General features: G+C 42.7%; 3 protein-coding genes across 4 annotated transcripts; 2 read left to right on the top strand and 1 right to left on the bottom strand.

The window, feature by feature from the left end:
- The first annotated feature begins 548 nt into the window (after positions 1-548).
- Positions 549-15,369, top strand: LOC118425536 (sodium/glucose cotransporter 4-like). 2 transcript variants are annotated; one of them, XM_035834442.1, is made up of 15 exons: positions 549-779; positions 1,391-1,462; positions 9,009-9,113; positions 9,538-9,597; positions 9,746-9,850; positions 10,092-10,197; positions 10,765-10,845; positions 11,537-11,742; positions 12,004-12,139; positions 12,294-12,401; positions 12,866-13,016; positions 13,465-13,633; positions 13,905-14,120; positions 14,551-14,707; positions 14,987-15,369. In XM_035834442.1, the coding sequence occupies exons 1-15, from the start codon at positions 633-635 to the stop codon at positions 15,175-15,177; spliced, it is 2,010 nt and encodes a 669-aa protein (XP_035690335.1). In that variant the 5' UTR covers positions 549-632; the 3' UTR covers positions 15,178-15,369. The 2 variants fall into 2 exon arrangements, with proteins under 2 accessions (XP_035690335.1, XP_035690336.1); XM_035834443.1 differs by having other exon boundaries at positions 550-779; positions 14,551-14,695.
- On the bottom strand, positions 2,702-3,583 carry LOC118425541 (serine-aspartate repeat-containing protein G-like). Its single transcript, XM_035834448.1, has 3 exons — positions 3,369-3,583; positions 3,003-3,113; positions 2,702-2,861 (listed from the first exon to the last, which is right to left on the bottom strand). The coding sequence occupies exons 1-3, from the start codon at positions 3,559-3,561 to the stop codon at positions 2,758-2,760; spliced, it is 408 nt and encodes a 135-aa protein (XP_035690341.1). The 5' UTR covers positions 3,562-3,583; the 3' UTR covers positions 2,702-2,757.
- LOC118425540 lies at positions 4,481-5,784 on the top strand. Its single transcript, XM_035834446.1, has 4 exons — positions 4,481-4,565; positions 4,697-4,807; positions 4,926-5,036; positions 5,294-5,784. The coding sequence occupies exons 1-4, from the start codon at positions 4,535-4,537 to the stop codon at positions 5,767-5,769; spliced, it is 729 nt and encodes a 242-aa protein (XP_035690339.1). The 5' UTR covers positions 4,481-4,534; the 3' UTR covers positions 5,770-5,784.
- Positions 15,370-20,010: the final 4,641 nt, after the last annotated feature.

Below are 20,010 nucleotides of genomic sequence, written 5' to 3' on the forward strand. Positions count from 1 at the left end.
CTATTTGTGTACTAGTATTAGTCACACACTCGTGTAGTTTTCTTTAGAATTCTTGAGACAATGAAAACCACAACAACTTAAAATGTTGTGATATTGTTTGATATGCTGTATATGTTAGAACTGTGAACTTTAGAAGTCATTGTAGATGCGCTAGTTAGTTCCCGTACATGTAAATCGAATCGACCGTCGGCGGTATCTGAAGAGTGCGCACAAGTTGCCAATAGCCGTGACCGTTGATATTTGCATGAACGTTAACGTTGACCCTACCTTTCCCCGGTGAATTGGGAACTTGATTGTAGATAAGTTTGATAGTTTCTGTAGAATTGAATCGACCATCGGCGGTATCTGAAGAGTGCACACATATTTGAAACCAGTTGCGTAATGTTAACCTACCCGTGACCGTTGATGTTTGAATGGACGTTGACCCTACCTGTCCCCGGTGTCCATGACCTTTGCCCACCCATTTACTCTATGAAAATACGAAGTCCAAATGTACCCGTCATGCAACGCGCCGGACTGATTCCAAACTCCCTTGTTGTTCCGTACCTTCGAAGTGAATGTCTTTGGCAGTTTATTTGTTTGTTTGGTAAATCCATTTAGTCAATCAGAGGTGTTAACGTATCAGCATAGAGATGGACAGAACTACTGGCGTGATGACCACGGTATGGTCAAGGTACAACAGCACACAGGCGCTACTGGGCGAGACCGCCGAGATCCACTGGGCTGACATTGTGGTTATAGCGGTCTACTTCGCGATCATTTTAGGAATAGGACTATGGGTAAGTCTTTCTTGTTGGTATGAGCCCTTGGAATATTGTCCTCAAGCTTGATGGACCAAGATTTGATGCGCAGGTTCCATTTTCGCTTTAGATCAGTGCATCGTAAATAACGGTCTCTGGCGGAAAGGTCAATGCCCTTACTGCGTAGGTGACGGAAACCGGGTCAATAATTTGCAGACACTGAATAACGTTACACTCTAATCAGTCTAACAGCAGTTTGTTTAATGGTAAATCTCTGCTCGTACAATAATTGCCAAAAGGTTAACACTTATTCACTTCCATCACATTCTATATGCGCTACGCGTGACCTAAACAATATGTATTCGCTCACTTTTGTAGATCTTTGATAAAAGTGGTTTACGGTGAAAATATTGCAGAGACAGTGCCGTTCTGAAACTGTGGCTCTCTGTAAAGTTCAAAGTCTAAAATTTTCCGCGACACGCCTTAAACTAACGCTGCTGAAGTTGCAAGGATACATTTTACCTTTCAGTTAATGAATATGGCAAAAATAAATAAAGATAAAGTTCGTGCATTTTGTGAATATCACACAAAAACATAGTTTGATTCACGTGTCAACCTAATATAATTACTGCCTTTTCATCACTTCCTAGTCAACACGACGAGCCAACCGTGGCAGTGCAAAAGGATACTTTCTTGCAGGAAGAGGAATGTCGTGGTGGCCGGTAGGCATTTTCACAACCAACAAACATAACTTTTAAACATTTCTTATGAGAGTGTGTTTCATGTTGTCTTAGAGCCTTGGTGTAAAGACCTTTTACGGACTCCATCGCATTTTGGAAGAAGCGGGGCGGAGCATTGTAGGTAGTTCAATTTGAGTAAACAAAGTCCCTGCCATGAAGACATGTACGTTTGCAGTGTATGGTAATTTTATCCAACACAAGAAAATTGCTTACGTATACCTCGAGTTTCTGATCGCACATCCGTCAACCTCATACAGCACGTGGCATTGGGAACACTTGACTCAAGTAATGAATTGTATGGCAATTCATTTCTGCATCTGCATCTGCATCTGCATAAGATACCCCCAAATGACCCCGCGAGGGGCAAAAGTAGGGGGGGGGGGGAGCTGAGGCTCCCGGGTTAGGGCGGGCAGGCCGCCTGCCTGGCACGGAAGTGCTCAACGTTGGGAGCGCTTACAACCGTGAGTAGTAATAAGGGTGAACCAGACGAATTCATGCAAATGAGATGCAAATGTATTCATGAGATGCAAATGTATTCATGAGATGTAAATGTATTCATGAGATGTAAATGTATTCATGAGATGTAAATTTATTCAAGGTATTAATTTATTCATAACTAAAAATTAATTTATTCATAACTAAGAATTAATTTATTCATAACCAAGAATTAATTTATTCATAACTAAGAATAAATGTATTCATAACTAAGAATTGAACAGAATTAAAGTTCATAATTGTATTAGTTAGTCAAAACACAGGTGCACACGACACATGGCTCGATAGAGGGCGCTCTGATGTACAGTTAGGTAAAACTCAAGTGCACACAACAGTTGGCTCGATAGGTGGCGCTGTGATGTACAGTTAGGCAAAACACAGATGCACACTGCACACGAATGGATAGGGGGCGCTATGATAAAAAATGATATGGAACCTAAGTTAGGAAAGTCAGCTGTAATTTCATAGTTAGGCTACATTGAATAATAACGACACAATAACTTATTTATTAACATTTATCAACGATCTGTGAGATGCGTCATATCATAGCGTTCTAGCTTAGAGATGTACATGTTTGCAACACGCTTTAAAAGGTCTTATGCATCCACGGACAATACCTTTTGTCTATTCACAGACAATGTCTTTTGTCATTCTATGCATTTGCCTTGCCTTACAAACCTAGCAGCTACACTATACTAAATAAGTAAGCACACCAAGCCTGGTCAATTTCTCTCATATGTGTTTTTATTCATAAATGTTCAATAAAAAATCTTGATAATCAATTACATGGACATGCCATCTGAGTTGTCATCGTCATCCGAGATCGTGATGACACTGTCCGAACTGATAGTGATGATGCTGTTGTCATCACTGTCGCTGTCACTATCTGAAAAACAATTAAAAAGAAAAAAACGATCGTATTACAATCACATTTAAGGAGGGGGAACATTAAGATGATAGAATCAATAAAAAGTATACAAAAAACAACAACAACAACAAAGAAAGAAGACAAAATATGAAAACTTACCCTCGCTGGGTGTGGCAAGGCTCGGCATAGACTCGCTGGTCCTGCTGCCGGTTGAACTCTCGGACGAACTGAAAGTGGTGACACTGTTGTCATCACTGTCGCTGTCACTATCTGAAAAACAATTAAAAAGAAAAGAAAAACGAACGTATTACAACCACATTTTAAGGAGAAAGATGATAGAATCAATTTAAAAAAAAAAGAACAAAGGACATAATAAGGCACAAATGCACGTCGCTATGTTCACTAAATTTTCTTTTCATATCAATCTATACATACTTTCTAGAGTAACAAAAAACAAGAACACTTAAACATGTCTTACAATCTAGACATAGACAATTAACAGATAAAAAATAAATGAGTACTCACCGTTTACTGTGTGGTTTTGTAACAGGTGATAATGGTCTTTTGCGTGAAGTTCCTGCTTGGTCATGCATCTCTTCATTTCTGCTAGAGCCAGCACCATGCTGATTCTGAAGCTCCCTTTGACGTCTTGATAAAGCAGTGGTACGCCCTTCCTTCTGACCATCGTCATTTGTTTCCATGTCAACCCTTTTTGCATCACCAACGTACACTAAAAGCGCGCTTAGCAAGCCTGGCTTTTATACACATGACTCGACAGCTGATTGGATACCGTACAAGACAACCACGTGATTGTTATTGCACGTGGGTTTTTTACCAATCAGCGCTAACTATTCCAGTGCGCATGTCACGATATGCAAAAAAAGTACACCTCTCCTAATGCATTCTGGGTGTTGTAACTATACTTAGCTTTCTAATTGGTAAAACATCACGTGCGGTAGCTATCACGTGTCAAGTCTATAGGGCAACCAATCAACGCCAACTATTTACTGCGCATGTCACAATATGCAAAAAAATCCCCCCTCACGATGCATTCTGGGTGTTGTAACCATACTTAGCTTTCTAATTGGTAAAACATCACGTGCGGTAGCTATCACGTGTGAAGTTTATATTGCAACCAATCAACGCCAACTATTTACTGCGCATGTCATGATATGCAAAAGATTTCACCATCACATGTTGGCTTTTAGCAATGCTTATCGTTCTGTTACAAAACTTTTTCACATGATAATGAACGACTTGTTGTAAGATAAAAGCTAGCTAAAACACTGAACCACATAGACACAAACTCTTGTCGCAAACACCAGATCCTAACCTAATAAAATATATACGTATTTATTCACTGTGCATCTGTGCATCTTAAACCTATTTTTTATTTTTTCTAAAATATTTGAGGTTTCTACTCAGATAAAAACATGTCTCCACTAGGAGAAAAACATGCGCAGTAGAATATTCATGACCCAAGCCGTGACAATAGCCGGTACGGACTGTCCATTCATCTAGTCCGGCAAGGATAGATAGAAGGACAAAAGGCATTGTCCATTGATGCACCGCGACCTTTTGACCATCTACCAAACAAAAGAATAGGGTCTTCCATCCACTTTAAGACTTTACAAGAACTCAGAGAGCGTCAGAAGCCCAGTTTGTTGCAGGAGAAACAGGACTGTATCAACATGGCTCAGGCGCAGCTGGACACAGATATGCGTAAGTCGTTTTTATAACACAGTATTACTATTGCCACTATTACTCTTAGATTTACAAGACTCTGTGTGCTTTTGTTTTTGTTTTAATTCTATATCTGAGAATCTGTTGTTTTTCTTTTTGATTCTATATAGAACTGGAACACGCCTCCCAGAGCTTCTTGAGAGAAGCCCTGAATCCTGGAGAGAATATTCTCTACAGAAGACGACTGTGGGTTCTCTTCATGAGATCGTTGTGGGAAAGATGTAAGTATCATTCTGTTGTTTGTTTGTTTTTTTGTCGTTGTTTGTACATGTGTATACTTGTATACTTATCCTCAAACAACCTATCATGAATTTACTCTTTCTTTCTGTTTTTCTTCAGACGTGACCCCGCGTGAAGTGGCTGCAAGGCTAGCGCCTCTTCAGCGACACATGGACCCTTTGGTTTCAGCTTGGGCTGACGACAGTTTCCACATGCTCTGGCTCTATGATGGTAACATGGCTTTCCTACGTACTTTTTGAAATTTATTTTTCATATATGAAATGTAATATATATATATATATATATATATATATATATATATATATATACTTTTTTTCTTCTTTTTTTTCAAACTGTTAACTGCTCTTGTACTACATTCTGCCATTTTAAATGTGGATATACTCTCAAATTGTTAACTGCTCTAGTGCAACATTCTGTTGTTTTGAATTTTGAAATCCTAATCAAACATACATTATGTTTCTTTTTAGACATCCTCCCCACGCCCGAGGCACAAAGCCCGGCCAGCCCAGCCCAGTCTGACACCGACCACGTGGCGCCCGTGGCGGGAAACTCAAACCACTTGCAGAAAAACGACCCCAATGTCAGATGGAACAGCATACGTCAAGGTTGTAAACTACAGACTGTTTTGGCGCAGGAATTGTACCAAGCAGCAGAAGTACCACAAGGACCTTGTGGCTTACCAGAAATTCAGAAATTCCAGGAACATCTAACGGATTACCAGATCATTGTTGTGTCGGCCAAGGAATTGAACGAAGTGGTGTTCAAGGGTCCACACCATGAACAAAAATTAATCCTATATTTAATAGATGAACACTATCATGTCATAACGAGCATGCCATCATTTATGGAACGAACGTACTTCTGTTGGTCGTGTAACAAAGGTTATAACGATCGAAAATGTCACAAATGCGAGGAAGTGTGCAGATTATGTCAAGTACAGTGAGCAACGTAGGCATGTACGGAGTAGAGCCGATCGCCGTACCAGTCACAGGTGTCGGTTCGTTCGGGCGTAACCCGAATCCTCAGCCCAGCAGCAGCAGTGGCGGTGGCGGTGGCAGCCACGCAGTCAACAGTACCGGTACGTCACGAAATCCTCCACTGTCCTATGATACACCGTGGCTAACCAGTGTGGTTAACCATGGCGGTACAAACAGCGTTAGTGCACCAGAACCTATCGCCATACCATCGACCGTCAGCAGCGTCGGTGCCTTTGGGGTAGAGCCGATACCACAACCCAAAACCGTCAACGGTGGATTCTACACGGCACAGTCACCGAACTGTGAGGAAGTGAGGCTGCCCATACACGACAATGTCTTCATTTCGTGTACAGTATTCAACAGTCGCCCTCTGATATCAGTTCGTCAGTTCTACACCACGAAGGATGATCCTACTACCCTAAAGCCAGGGAAAAGAGGCCTGAGTATGACACCAGACCAGTGGAACAAACTGATCAGGAATCACCGATCTACGGTGCCATAATTGACTGCACCTTTCCATCACTGCCTCAAGCAGCAACCCAGAAACCTCGGATGTTCCCTCTGGGGAGTCTGCGGTACGCAGTCGTGGAAAATGTCAACGGCAAACCGTCTGTGGGTCTGTACCAGTATTCCTCCGGAGGAGGAGGAGGTGGCTACAACAACAACAACAGCACCAACCTGTACCGTACTGAGAAGGGCATCACCCTATCACTACAGCAGTGGGAGGCGCTGGAGGCTAGGAAGTCAACCGTAGATTGGATCATGGGGGCTGTGGCAAACGGGAAATCTCCACTGGCCTGGGAAGTAATTGAAGGAATACCAGTGTAGGTAAACCTGTCTCAAAGTAGATGTTACCTGTGACATAAACACAGGTGGTGATGTCATCAATAAAGTTGCCTGTGATATGTACACAGGAGAGAAAGGGATTGAAAATGTGTCTGTATCAGTCTTTAGAATGATGAGGATGAGGATGAATGGGTACAATGACTTTGACGAATGATTAGTATAATGTATAAATGAGTATAAAAGAGTGTGTTGGTAACGGATAGATAAGTTAGTTTGATAACCATGGCGAGTAAGAAGGTCGTGGAGGTCATTTTGAAAGATGGCAGAAAACCGTGGCGATTGCAAACAGATCAAGGCACAGAATTTCTAAATCGACACTTCCAAACCCTCTTGAAAATCGAAGAAATTGAATTCTTTACAACGTTTAATGCCGAGACGAAAGCAAGTGTGGTAGAGAGATTCAATCCTACTCTGAAAACTCGAATGTGGAAATTTTTCACCGCAAACAACACATATCGATATATTGATGTGTTGGATGAACTTTTGGAGGCCTACAATCACTCAACACACAGAAGTATCAAAAAGGCACCTGTAGAGGTGACCAAAGAAAATCAACGACTCGTGTGGAGCACGTTGTATGGACGTGAACTGTCGTGGAAGAAAACCAAGAAAAAACCATCGTTTAAATTTAAAGTAGGAGACGTAGTTCGAATTAGTAAAGCAAAGATGAAAATGGAAAAGGGATACACAGCCAATTGGACGACCGAGGTTTTCACCGTTTGTGCAAGAATACCACGTCAACCACCCGTCTATCGTGTAAAAGATTATCACGGAGAGGAATTACAGGGGACGTTTTACGAAAAGGAGTTGCAGAAAGTTATGAAAAAAAGACGACGACATCTATCAAGTAGAGGACATCCTGGACACGAGAAGGCGAGGCAAAAAGAAGGAGTTCCTTGTGAAATGGCAAGGATACCCAAACAAATTTAATATGCTGGGTGAGAGAAGAGGACATGGTGCCCATATGATAAATACAGGTGCACATCCTGCACATCTGGCATTGCATAGACGCATCTCGCCATGGCCAATTCATTTTACATCACTCTCCCTAGCGATGGTAGTGTGGATGTCTTTTCGGATAACACGGTCACCAACTACAGGACTAAACTGGCTCATCCAATAGAACTTACAGGAGAGTGGGAGGTTGGTCTCGTGGAGATACAATATCCTCACAGTTGGCTGAACGTTAGGGAAGACGGGAATACGTTAGTATATTACATGGTGGACGAAAAAGACGAAGGAGGTGGTCGGGAATACGAGATCGTCAAAATCTCTGTGGGGTACTACAAGGATATTTTGCATCTCTTGAGAAGCCTGAACGAAGCCGCCTCCATACGTTACCCAGACCTCTTCAAGCAACACGACATGTTTGCTTATGACAGCATCACGAAGAGAGTGACCATGGTCCTGCCTCCCATGGCGCAAAATTCGACGACAACAAAGACTTATCTGACGGGAGCATTGGCTGAAAAACTGGGATGGGGAGTGAAGGATGCCATATATGGTAGCTGGGTACAGGCGGAGCATCCACCCGACCCTAACCTGGGCTTTCATTCCTTGTACGTGTACGGGGATGTCGCACAGCATCGTCTTGTGGGTGGTCTGAAAGTTCCCCTGTTGAGAATTATCAAGATCGAGGGACAAGACGGAGACATCGTTGATCACCCTATCCTGACACCGCACTACATACCCCTGGCCAGCAAACGATTCGAAACGATTGAAATCGATATAAGGAATGACCTCGGCGAACCCGTGCCATTTGTGCAAGGACGAGTGATCGTAACACTTCACTTCAGACAGAGGCGGTCTTCATAATTTTCCTAGATACAAGATGACTGGACAGAGAGGAGGACAGTTGCCGGTGTATTACGGACGGTCTATGCAGCGGGGGTACGGGTTGGGAGGAATTTTTCGCGGTTTACTTAGATCCGCCGTACCTCTACTTAAACGCGGGGCCAAAAGTGTGGGAAGACAGGCTCTACGAAGCGGTATAGATTTAGCTCAAGACGTCTTACATGGTCAAGGGGTAAAAAGCGCTGTCAAACGGAGAGCATTCCACTCGGGAATTGTGCGTGGGAAAAAAGAATGTTTGTAGATATCGGTGCGTGCGAATATGTGTTGATATTTGAAGTCGTGACTACCCCGGGTGCGCCCTTGGGCAGGCTTCAGAATATTGCTGGCGTCTATGTTAATATTATTGTTGACTACTTTATAGAAAAAGGTGAGGCGGGCGTTCCTCCTCCTTTCGGAGAGAGGGCGCCACTGCAGGTCTGAAAGCATTTGTGTCACGCTGCTAGTGATATCGGCCCCCGTCTCTGTTGAGTGTCGACTGGTGGTTTAAAATGTTGTATGTTTGTAGGTTGGTGCTTCTCTGTTCGCCAGTAACATCGGAAGTGTACACTTTGTGGGTCTGGCTGGCACGGCGTCAGCCTCAGGCATTGCTGTGGTGGCGTATGAGTGGAACGTGAGTAAACGCCAAACTAAGTATTACGTAGATGAAGGTTAGACATCCAGGTAATAACATACGCTAAAAAGCAGTTACTCAAGCAACTAGTTAACTGGATATGATTGTGGAAATGTTTCAAATAGCATCCACTATCTTTCGACAGTAAAAGATAGTGGGTGCTGTCTGAAGCATCTCACCGTTCCCAAAATCATATCCAGTTGCTTGAGTAACTGCTTTTTGGCAAACTAAGTATTGCTATTGTCACATTTCCAAACCAATTCCCCACCATCTCGCTTAAAAGACATGCAGTCAGACTGCTAAACATGCCGGCAAAGAAATTGCATTTTTGTCACCATACTGATTGAATGTTTTATCGCCAACTTATCACTTGTATCATCTGGTTGTCTGATATAGATTTCACTTTTTTTCGATTATTCTACAGGCTATATTCATATTGGTGATGTTGGGATGGATATTTGTACCCGTCTACATATCCGCTGGGGTAAGTCATCTCATGGGTCGTTTGGACAAACATGTAGCTTGCATCTGAAATAACACGTATGTTGTGTTTTAGTGAGATTCTCTTGTTTCATTTGATAGCGCTACTAAATACTAGACCTTTTCAAACCAACCACACCCACCCTTCGCAGGTATTCACGATGCCAGAGTACCTGAGGAAGCGGTTTGGTGGACAGAGGATCACCGTGTACCTGTCCGTGGTCTCTCTCCTTCTCTACGTCTTCACCAAGATATCGGTAAAGTTGTCTGAGCGCCCATAGCGGCAACTATGATAGATGTTTGAAAACAGCCGCCATTTTGGATTCTTGCGGGGCACACGTATACCGGGAGGGAGCGCTAATCAGGTCTAGCGCTACAATAGACGTCGGAAAACAAGGGTACAAACAACAAACTTTTAGCTACAATACTAACTTTTGTTGGACTTACGCTTGTGGACAAGTTTAGTAATGTCTGTACTTTCTGCATGTGTTTTTCCAGGCGGACATTTTTGCCGGTGCTGTGTTCATCCAACAGTCTCTGAAGTGGGACCTGTACCTGGCAGTGGTGCTGCTACTGGCCATCACAGCTGTCTACACTGTATTAGGTTAGTCACTACTGACTGCCTACCATTGACTTTTGTAGAAGTTGATAACTTCTACACTAATGATAGTGATGGGCACGTAACAACCTCCGGGTTCGATCCCCGACCGAGTCATACCATAGAAGTTCTTTTATATCCTAGGTTGAATAGACCCTTTTTGTTCATACTGAATAAAGAATATATGTTACAGACTGTTTTCTCTGCCGAGCACACATAAAAAGAAAGAGTATGTCAGTTGAACACAAGTTACAATAGTAGACTAGCCCCAATTATGCTGCAATGACTACACACCTGTGTGGCCTAAGGGCTATAAAAACCAACATAGACGCCGCCCTACACCACATGTTGTGTGGGAAAAATTAGTTAACTTTAGCAGACAGAACGCTATCCTTTTAAATAAATTTCAGCTAAAACATTTGATTGAGTGGTTTCATTCTATACTAAGCATCGTACAGACTGTGTTGGATATGCAGTACATTCGAATAGACTCTTTCTGTCGTTGGTTTCATGTTTCAGGTGATTACAACATTGTGAAATGTTTCAAATGTTCATGGCAATGTCTTTTCCCAGGCGGCCTTTCCGCAGTAATCTGGACTGACACAGCACAAACTGTCATCATGATAGCTGGAGCTTTTGTCTTAACGGGACTCAGTAAGTATGCAACAAAACACAAGACTTCCTGGCAAAGAACGTGACTGCCAAATAAACATGTCACTGGCGAAAGGCAGTGGAATCTATCTGCAACGTCTGACCGTTTCCAAAACCATATCCAGTTGCTTAAGTAATTGCTATTTGGCATATGTCTAACCATCATCGACGTTTCATGTACTATATATTGTAAGTCATGTTGGTTAAGTTTTCTTACGAGTGGATGCATATCATAGATTACCCGCTTTCTGTTTTAAAGATATAAACTACAAAGTTTTGCAAAATGCATGCAGGTTTCACATATATACTGTACAACAGCAAACTAGTTGAAGAACGTCAAAATGGCAAATTGCCATCCACTGTGTCATGGTCTTGGTATTAGAAGGCGGAGTCCATGGACATGCTTCTCTTTCCTTTGCCTTTTAACCTCCCCACCGAAGTGAGGTAACTACATTTTTACACGTGGATGGAGTGAGAAAAGTCGCGCTTTTCTCAAGGCTTCATCCAACGTCCAGCAAGGAATGCCGTGTAGCGAACACGAGACCGTCTGTAGCCAAGCCTTCTGTGCTACTCGACGCCACGTCAAATGTGTACCCAAATGTCGTCCTATTTCCCTGTTAATCAACTGAATGAGTTTTTCTAATACTCTAACAACTACGTGCACCAAGCGTTCTGTATCTCTTCGTTACTTCAGGCTTGTCACAGATAGGGGGTTATGAGGAGATGAAGAGACGGTACGCCCTGTCTGTTCCCGCCGTGAGAAACAACAACACGACATGCGGCATACCCCCTGATGATTCTCTCCACATGTTTAGGGATCCCCTGAAGTCGGACCTACCCTGGCCTGGTATAACATTCGGTCTGACTATTCTGGCTACCTGGTACTGGTGTACAGATCAGGTCAGTATATGATTGTCGTCTATGTATCTGTTTCTGTACAAATTTCTGCTGTGTCTAGTGTCTAATTTGAAGCCTATTACACTGAATGGTCCAAGTATCTATTGAACAAGGTATCCTAGGTGAATGTTCTTCTTAATTCCTAATGTACGATTGAGCCACAAAATAGCACATTGATAGAAAAAGGGATTAATAAACACAAACAAGCACACTACCATCAGATGTATCTGGTTTGCACATGTATTGCTTTATAATTATGTCCAGGTGATCGTCCAGCGGTGTCTTGCCGCCAAGACAATCGAACATTCCAAGGGCGGGTGTATCCTGGCTGGCTACCTGAAGATTCTTCCGTTCTTCCTCATGATTCTGCCGGGCATGATCAGCAGAGCCCTCTATCCAGGTGCGCCACCTTTCATGAGTAGTAGAAAGTACAGTTCCCATGCATGAGGTCGCGGTGTTGCAACGTAATCTCTCTCTCTCTCTTCCTTTTCTTTCTTGTTTCTGATTCTCTCATCTATACTTTCTTCTGTAAACCTCCTCGCGTTTCCTTCCAGATGAGGTAGGCTGTGTGGACCCCGATGAGTGCCTGAGACATTGTCAGAATGCTGCCGGCTGTTCTAACGTGGCTTACCCGAAACTGGTGGTGCGAATTATGCCTACAGGTACACCAAGTCCTGTTTGTTGTCTTGTTTTGTTATCTACTCTGAGTTATATATAAAATACAATACAATGTACAATGAACTACAGCAATTTGTCCAAGTAATGATTGAAAACTCTCTCTAGTTATGGAGTAATTGTCGTTCAGGGCACGTGACTTCATGCACGTGTGACGTCAGCAATGTACCAACTCAGATGGGCATGGACCTTTCTGCCAGCTTTCTCTGATGTTAATACATCATCCACGGATCCGGTTAGATGCCGAATTCTCCAGTCGATTCAAAGAAATAGTCAAATGCATACGTGTATATGATCGCTTGTGCCAAGGACGCTTCATCCTCGGCATATTCTGGAAGAGGATAACTAAGCCGGTAGGTCAGATGAACGTTATAACGCCCTTGCTTGTACTTTCTCTTCTGTATTGGGCATACAATTTGAGATTTGTCCTGACCTAAGCTTCCCCCTGCAGGTCTGCGAGGCCTGATGTTAGCGGTGATGCTGGCGGCCCTGATGAGTTCTCTCACCTCCATCTTCAACTCCTCCTCAACCATCTTCACCATGGACATCTGGAGGAAGTTCCGCACGCAGTCCACGGAGAGGGAACTCATGATCGTTGGCAGGTAAAATTTTCACTTCACCCAATAGAGACTGAAGTATATCATTTTTGGCTTGGCTGTCTGTCTGTTCGTTTGTACCTTGTCTGTCTATCTATCTCTGTGTGTCCTTTGGTGGGACTAGAAGAGTTGCAAGGTAGCATAGGTAGGGAGTGACGCTGTCATCTCCATTTGCTTTTTTTTTACTTTGCCATTTACTTGTTGTATAGATCACAATAGAGTACGGTAAATAATTTGGAAATTTAACGGAAACCATTCTACCATCTAGTTAACTTTTTTTATTTCTTTTCGCGTATCAGAGTCATTGATTCCCTATATTCTTGTCTTAATTGCTTCATTCAAAAATTACAATATCAGTGATGTAAATGATATATTCCAACATTGTGCAACATTGGCCACGGCCTATTGCTAGAATTTGAGACGACACAAAATATACATACTCGATGCTTTTCAGGTTATTTGTGGTGCTGCTGGTTGTGATAAGTATAGTCTGGATCCCGATCGTTCAGGCCGCTCAAGGAGGGCAGATCTTCAGCTACATCCAGGCCGTCACAGGCTACCTGTCCCCGCCCATCTGCGCAAGCTTCATCCTCGGCATCTTCTGGAAGAGGATGACGGAGCCGGTAGGTCAGGTGAAATTTTTGGCGACGCCTCAGGGGTGGATCGTGCAGCAATGTCAAGCCTACCGCAAATATGGTAACTCACGATGATGGAAAATAGTGTTTCTACTACTGTCTAATCATAGATACATAATATTCAGCAAGCATTCTTAACGTTACCTTATCTGTCATGAAAAAAAACCTCTCAGACAAGAATGTTTCCATCCATACATTGACGTTGAGAACAAAAATTGGCGATTGAAAACAAGATGGTTGCGGTGACCTTCCTTCCCAGGGTGCATTCTGGGGCTTGATGTCAGGCCTGGTGGTTGGTTTGATCCGGTTGGTGATGGACTTCGCCTACGGGTCACCAGGGTGCGGGGAGCCTGAGTTCCGGCCGGCCGTCCTGTGGAGGGTCCACTTCCTGTACTTCGCCATGATCTTGTTCGCCGTCAGCGCCATCGTCATGGTCGTGGTCAGTCTCTGTACACCACCCATCGACGACAAACATGTAAGTTTAAAATGAACACGGGTTTGTGTAACTGTATAACATAGTTGGTTATTCACATAGAACAGAGCTATGATGCTTCATTTGTTTCAACACGGTAAGTTAGCGCATCAAATCTTTGATTTTCCTACTGCAGTCTACCAAAGACTCAAATGACCATTCAGATGAATTACGTCAGCAATCGGTCAAAAGTGCCAGGAAGTCTATACCGCCCGCCGTCTCACTTGACTGATGGCTGGTGTGCTCTAATGCTCTACATTGATATGGCCCCCTTGATACCTTTAACACTAAGTAGGACAACGTTGTCAGAGGTATCAAGGAGTCCACCCACAAGAATGAAAAAGGATAAAGAAAATGTTCAAGGCCGTCGACATTTTAAAAGATATTGACGTTTAACGTTTTAGTTATAAAAGGTGCGGTTTGCTTTCGGCAGCTTGTACGCCTGACCTGGGCGACACGCCACAACTTTGAGGAGAGATATGACCTGAGCGAACCGCCGGAAACAGTCGAGATGATAGATCTGGGTGGAGAAGGAGAAACTGCTGACACGGAGATGAACGACATCAAAGTCAAAGCTGGTAAGTCGACAGGTAGGGACAAATAGCTATGATATTATATACCTTCTATGGAGCAGAAGTAGACCATAGTTATAGACAAAGCTAGAACATTCACCGCCATGTGCATGTCTCTTATCTATTGCAACCAGTGCGTTCCGAACAATTTATGAAACAAAATGTGAAACCTTAGCAAGATATAGCATTACAAAAAGCTCTAATGACAATTCTGCTTTGAATCGTAGTTATGATATGAATAAAGTATATACACACAATTTACCTATCAATTTCCTGCCCACAAATATCTATTTCCAGTTGAAGTTCCTTCCCCGTGGAAGCGATGTTTTGATTGGATGTGCGGCATCAGCCAAAATGGCCAATCAGCTGTACCGGAACCGGATATCAGCATCTCGATTGACGAGAAGCCTCGTTCTCGTCTGATCATCAACATCAATGCCGTCATCATGATGTGTGTTGGAGTGTTCCTCTGGGCCTTCTATGCGTGAAGATAACGATCTCGGGATGTTCTATATATGATTGGTTTGCATGCTTTACAGAAACTATATCACGAATCTGCGTGAAATGCCTCTACATGACCTCTTCGTTGTACGTGACGTAGAAAAGTATGGGTGTCCATTATGTATCTGAGTAATTAATACATGTATGACTCATGTATATGTAATTTTAAGGTGCTTTATTTTTCCGTTGAATGGCAGTCGCTGCTCATTCAGTGTCTTATGTACAAATACATATTAAACCACGTATTTGCCCACTAAATCATATACATGTAACGTCCATTTGTATATATTACTCCAAAATGCAAGTTTCCAACTAAAAGCACATATTCTTTTGTACATATATAAATATGTGCACGATGCACTCAACAGCCAAGTAACGTTGACGAAACATAGAAACGTATTCAGTGTATCATACAAGTAAGACAAGCATGTGTTTCCCTGTGTTTGAAAATTGTTCAGTGTCCTCATACCTTTGATTAAAAAGAGAGCTTTCCCTTTGTTTACATGTGCTACTTAACAGCCGAGAAACATGAACACGCATTTACATTCATCGAAACATATTCAGTGTATCACACAAGTAAGACAAGGACTAGCATGTGTTTCCCTTTCTTTTAAAATTATTCAGTGTCCTCATATCCTTAATTAAAAAGTGAGTTTTCCTTATGTTTACATCTGCTACTCAACAGCCAAGAAACTCGAAGACACATTTACATTCATAGAAACGAATTCAGTGTATCATACAAAGAAGACAAGTATGTGTTTCTCTGTCTTTGAAAGTTATTCAATGTCCTCATATCCTTGATTAAATACAAAGCTTTCCTTTGAACATACTGCAATTCTACGTTTTAAATCCAATGTTGAAAGAAATGTGACGCTACTGGTGCTACAGGTGTGTGAATAAACGTCTTGGTAAATTAAAATGAATACCAAGATGCAAAAGTTCCACTGCGGTACCAACGAAAGCCGCTATGAGGCCCATAATTGGACTTATCCTTATCCAAGAGCCGACACATATTCATGGCGTCCAGAGCCATCCACAACTTTCTTAGTTATACTGCCAACAAAACAATCCACAACAAAACAAATAAAAGAAAAAAGGATCCGCAAGCATAGCCTTTTCGGCAAAGGCAAGGATTATATTCATTAAGAACGCGGATGATGAATGTCTTAATGATGGAACTAACAAGTAATCTCATCTCTTGGAAAAATTAGTAGTCCGGAATGATAGTTATAGTATTGTCACTTGAGCTAGTCACCACCAGCTGTCTCTCTGGTCCAATAGCAAAATTCCATGGTTTTGCCGTTACTTCAGCGGCATTGCGGAGAAACTCTCCCTGGCTTGTGAAGTTGGCCACCCGCCTGTTTCCCTCGTCGGCTACTAGGATATGGCCGGCGGAGTCCACGCGAATACCTCGCGGTAAATTCAACCAACCTTCCCCGCTATCGTAGCCCCCGAATTTGAATAGCCACTGTCCCAAGGAATCGTATACCTGGACAGTGGACTGGCTTATTTCAGTAGCAAGAATGTTTCCATTCTTGTCTGAAGTAGCGTATTGAAAACGTAAGGGGTCTCCTTTATTTTCCAATGTACGACACAACGTACCGTTAGGATGGAACATCAAGATTTGACTTCCGTTGACCATGATGATTTTGTTAGTGCGAATGTCAAAGTCAATGTGAGGGTACCCTCCGGATGTTTGAAAAGCAAACTTGCTCACTGGCCGGCCATCCTGACTGTACTAAACGACATAAGCATCATCATCACCTTCTTTGTTACTTTTTAGTACCGGTACCCACAGGTGACCCTGGCCGTCAATGGTAATGTCGCAAGGGAGCATCGTTTTCATCGTTCCATTTTCTCCAGGCATTACTGTTGGAAACTTGCGGAGGAGTTCGCCCTTCATGCCGTAGACTTGGACAAGTTTGCGGTCAAGGTCAGTGACAAATATCTGGCCTGCAGATACAACCACCCCGCGGTCGTTCCGATGTTTGACTCCTGGCTTTGGGTCTTCATCCTCAATGATGATGATCTTTGTATTATCATCATAAGGGCCGTGGCTTTCTGCAATAATGACATACAAAACCCGATGATGAGATACAAAACACTGCAGCATCCACAAAAACCGCCAGGGGTTCCCACCTCATTTCTACCTAATCCAGTACGACTTAATATTTCTGCAATAATGAGATACAAGCCAGAGCATTTCACTGCAGCATCAACGAAAATCGCCCGAGGTTCTCACCTTCCTACCAAATACAATACTTGTTCAACTCTCTGCAATAGTGAGATACAAAATTCGAACACTTCACTCTAGCATCAACAAAAATCGCCAGGGGTTGTCACTTCCTTTCTACTTAAATCTAATACAGCATAAACGTAGTAAATACCTTGCGTATTGCTGTTAGTTGTCAGCAGTGGGGGCTTTGGTGTTCCCAAAGAGTTATTGGCAAACATTGCCTAAAATTATAAAATGTGAATTTTGATGAAATATAATAAAGCATCACCTTTATATAATAATAAAGCATTGCTTTGTTGTCAAACAGTCAATCGAAATCGTAAAAACAAATAGAAGCATTCCCTTTTATTGACTTACCGTGGACAGTAAGGGATCTTTACCAGTTGCCGTCCTCTCCGTACCGTAGCAGGCAGAGGTGTAGGTAACATCTGTAGTTGATGTCGGCTGCATTTAGACAAAATTAGTATTACATCATGAAACATTTGGACTTCTTTTCGACATGAGAAATTGATCCCACGAATTTTCGGCTCTGCTATCTGATGACGACAGAACAAAAATTCGGTAGGTCCAATTTACGTACAGCAATTTTTCTCAACAATTCTATATACCATACCACATAAGCTTGAATTTCGCAGTTAATTGGCAAATATGTGTGATCTATCATACCAAGATGCTCCCACCCAGCTGAGCACAAAATAGTCATCAAAGTAAGCAGACAAAAATTTGAAGTGAATTTTGAAGGAAATGCACAGGGCAATTCCTCACCGGTTGGGTATCCTGAAGGTTTAAGAATATTCCGGCTAAGGCACCGCCGATAGTCAATAGCAGGACGACTGCAGCTGGTACAGCAACGAGCACAATATGTCTGCGTCCTGAAAAACATCTTATCCTAGAACAAACACTGGGAAGAACAGTAGTCTTCAACAAAGGAAAAATATATAAATGACTAAAGCAGACGGTGCTCAACGTACATCTGTGGAGACGGAGGGCACCTTTTTTTCAATTAAGAAGTTCATGGTTCCAACTGAGCATGCGCAACGATGTTGGGAATATGTCAAAGGCTTTAGACTTGTCCAGACTGGTTTTGCTAGGGGCCTTCACATTGCCCGCATTGCCCACAATGCATTTCGCTGCGCATGCGTATTCGGAAGCATATACTTCCTGATTTTCTGGCCTAGTGCTCGCCAAGTGACTTGTTCTATCTGCACAAAGTGTCGTGGATAATTCATTCCCTGCTATAGACTGGTGCTGTCCAGTTAAGAATTTGGGTCGGTGGTACATTTTATTTCTGTTGGAAATACAGTTCGATGCTGCTACACGTTCATAACATTACACATTGACAAAGATTACAGTAGTAATGATGGTCTTACTTCTTTTTAGTATCATAAGCCTAAAACTCGATGAAGTATAGAAAATTACATATCTTACCGCAGGCTGGATCTTCGGCAATATTTACCCCGTAGCCTCGATTTGGAGGACGTGCATTTGGGGGTTGTTGGGTTCCCTGTGTACTGGTTGGATTTGAGTTCAGGTAGTTATTTTCGTAAATCGAATTTGTCCTAAGTAAAATCGAAGGGTGTTGGATTCTGTGAAGGACACGGTCATTCCCGACTGATGTATCTGCGTCATTTCCGGTTACGTCACATCCTGCCATGTTGTCGTTGGTGTAGTCATTATCGGGGCATGGTTGGATGCCGGGGTTGTCATCGTTGTTTGCTGTTATGGAGGCGTTTCGTGGGCGAAGGGTTTCTTCAGGTAACGTTATCGGATGAAGCGCGTTTACGCGGTGACGAATGGTATTCATTTCGGTGGAATCATAGCCACTTCCGTATATCATACTAGTGAGGGTGTTCGACACCGCGTTGGTGTGTTGATCATTTTGCGCGTTCACTGTGCGTAGTGTTTTGGTCATTCTGGGCGTACACTGTGCTCGTGTTCTGAACATTCTGGGCATACACTGTAGAAGTGTTCTGGTCATTCTGAGCGTACACTGTACGAGTGTTCTGGTCATTCTGAGCGTACACTGTAGAAGTGTTCTGGTCATTCTGAGCGTACACTGTACGAGTGTTCTGGTCATTCTGAGCGTACACTGTAGAAGTGTTCTGGTCATATTGGGCGTTCATTGAAGCAGTGTTTTGGTCATTTTGTGCACATACTGCGTATACAGCACTAGCGCCCTGTTGTCCACCCATGCCATTTTGTTGCAGCGTGTATTGTTCGTATGTCGGATTCTCGTACAATTCAATATCGCCATCTCTGACAGGGAAAGGAGAAGTGACGCAATTGTCTCGTGACCCGAAATCCCCAGTGCCGGGTTCCGAGTTTGCATGTGCCATGGTTTCTCGAAAGTTTGTCTGATGACGTCGAACAACGTAAATTTTTCAGTGTTATCTAAATGCAGAAAGCATGGAAACTTATCTTGTATACATTGGAAGTTGCCGTCGTTACAAAATCTGGGGTAGTTTCTGTACATCATGATATTAACTGATTTTATTATTTAAAAAACAACGTGTGTTCGCTGCAAATTGTGTTCACAATGTGATTTCTGCTGATAATTTCTTCATAATAAACGCTGCACTGTACT

Source organism: Branchiostoma floridae, chromosome 11, assembly GCF_000003815.2.
Source record: "Branchiostoma floridae strain S238N-H82 chromosome 11, Bfl_VNyyK, whole genome shotgun sequence".
NCBI lineage: Eukaryota > Metazoa > Chordata > Leptocardii > Amphioxiformes > Branchiostomatidae > Branchiostoma > Branchiostoma floridae.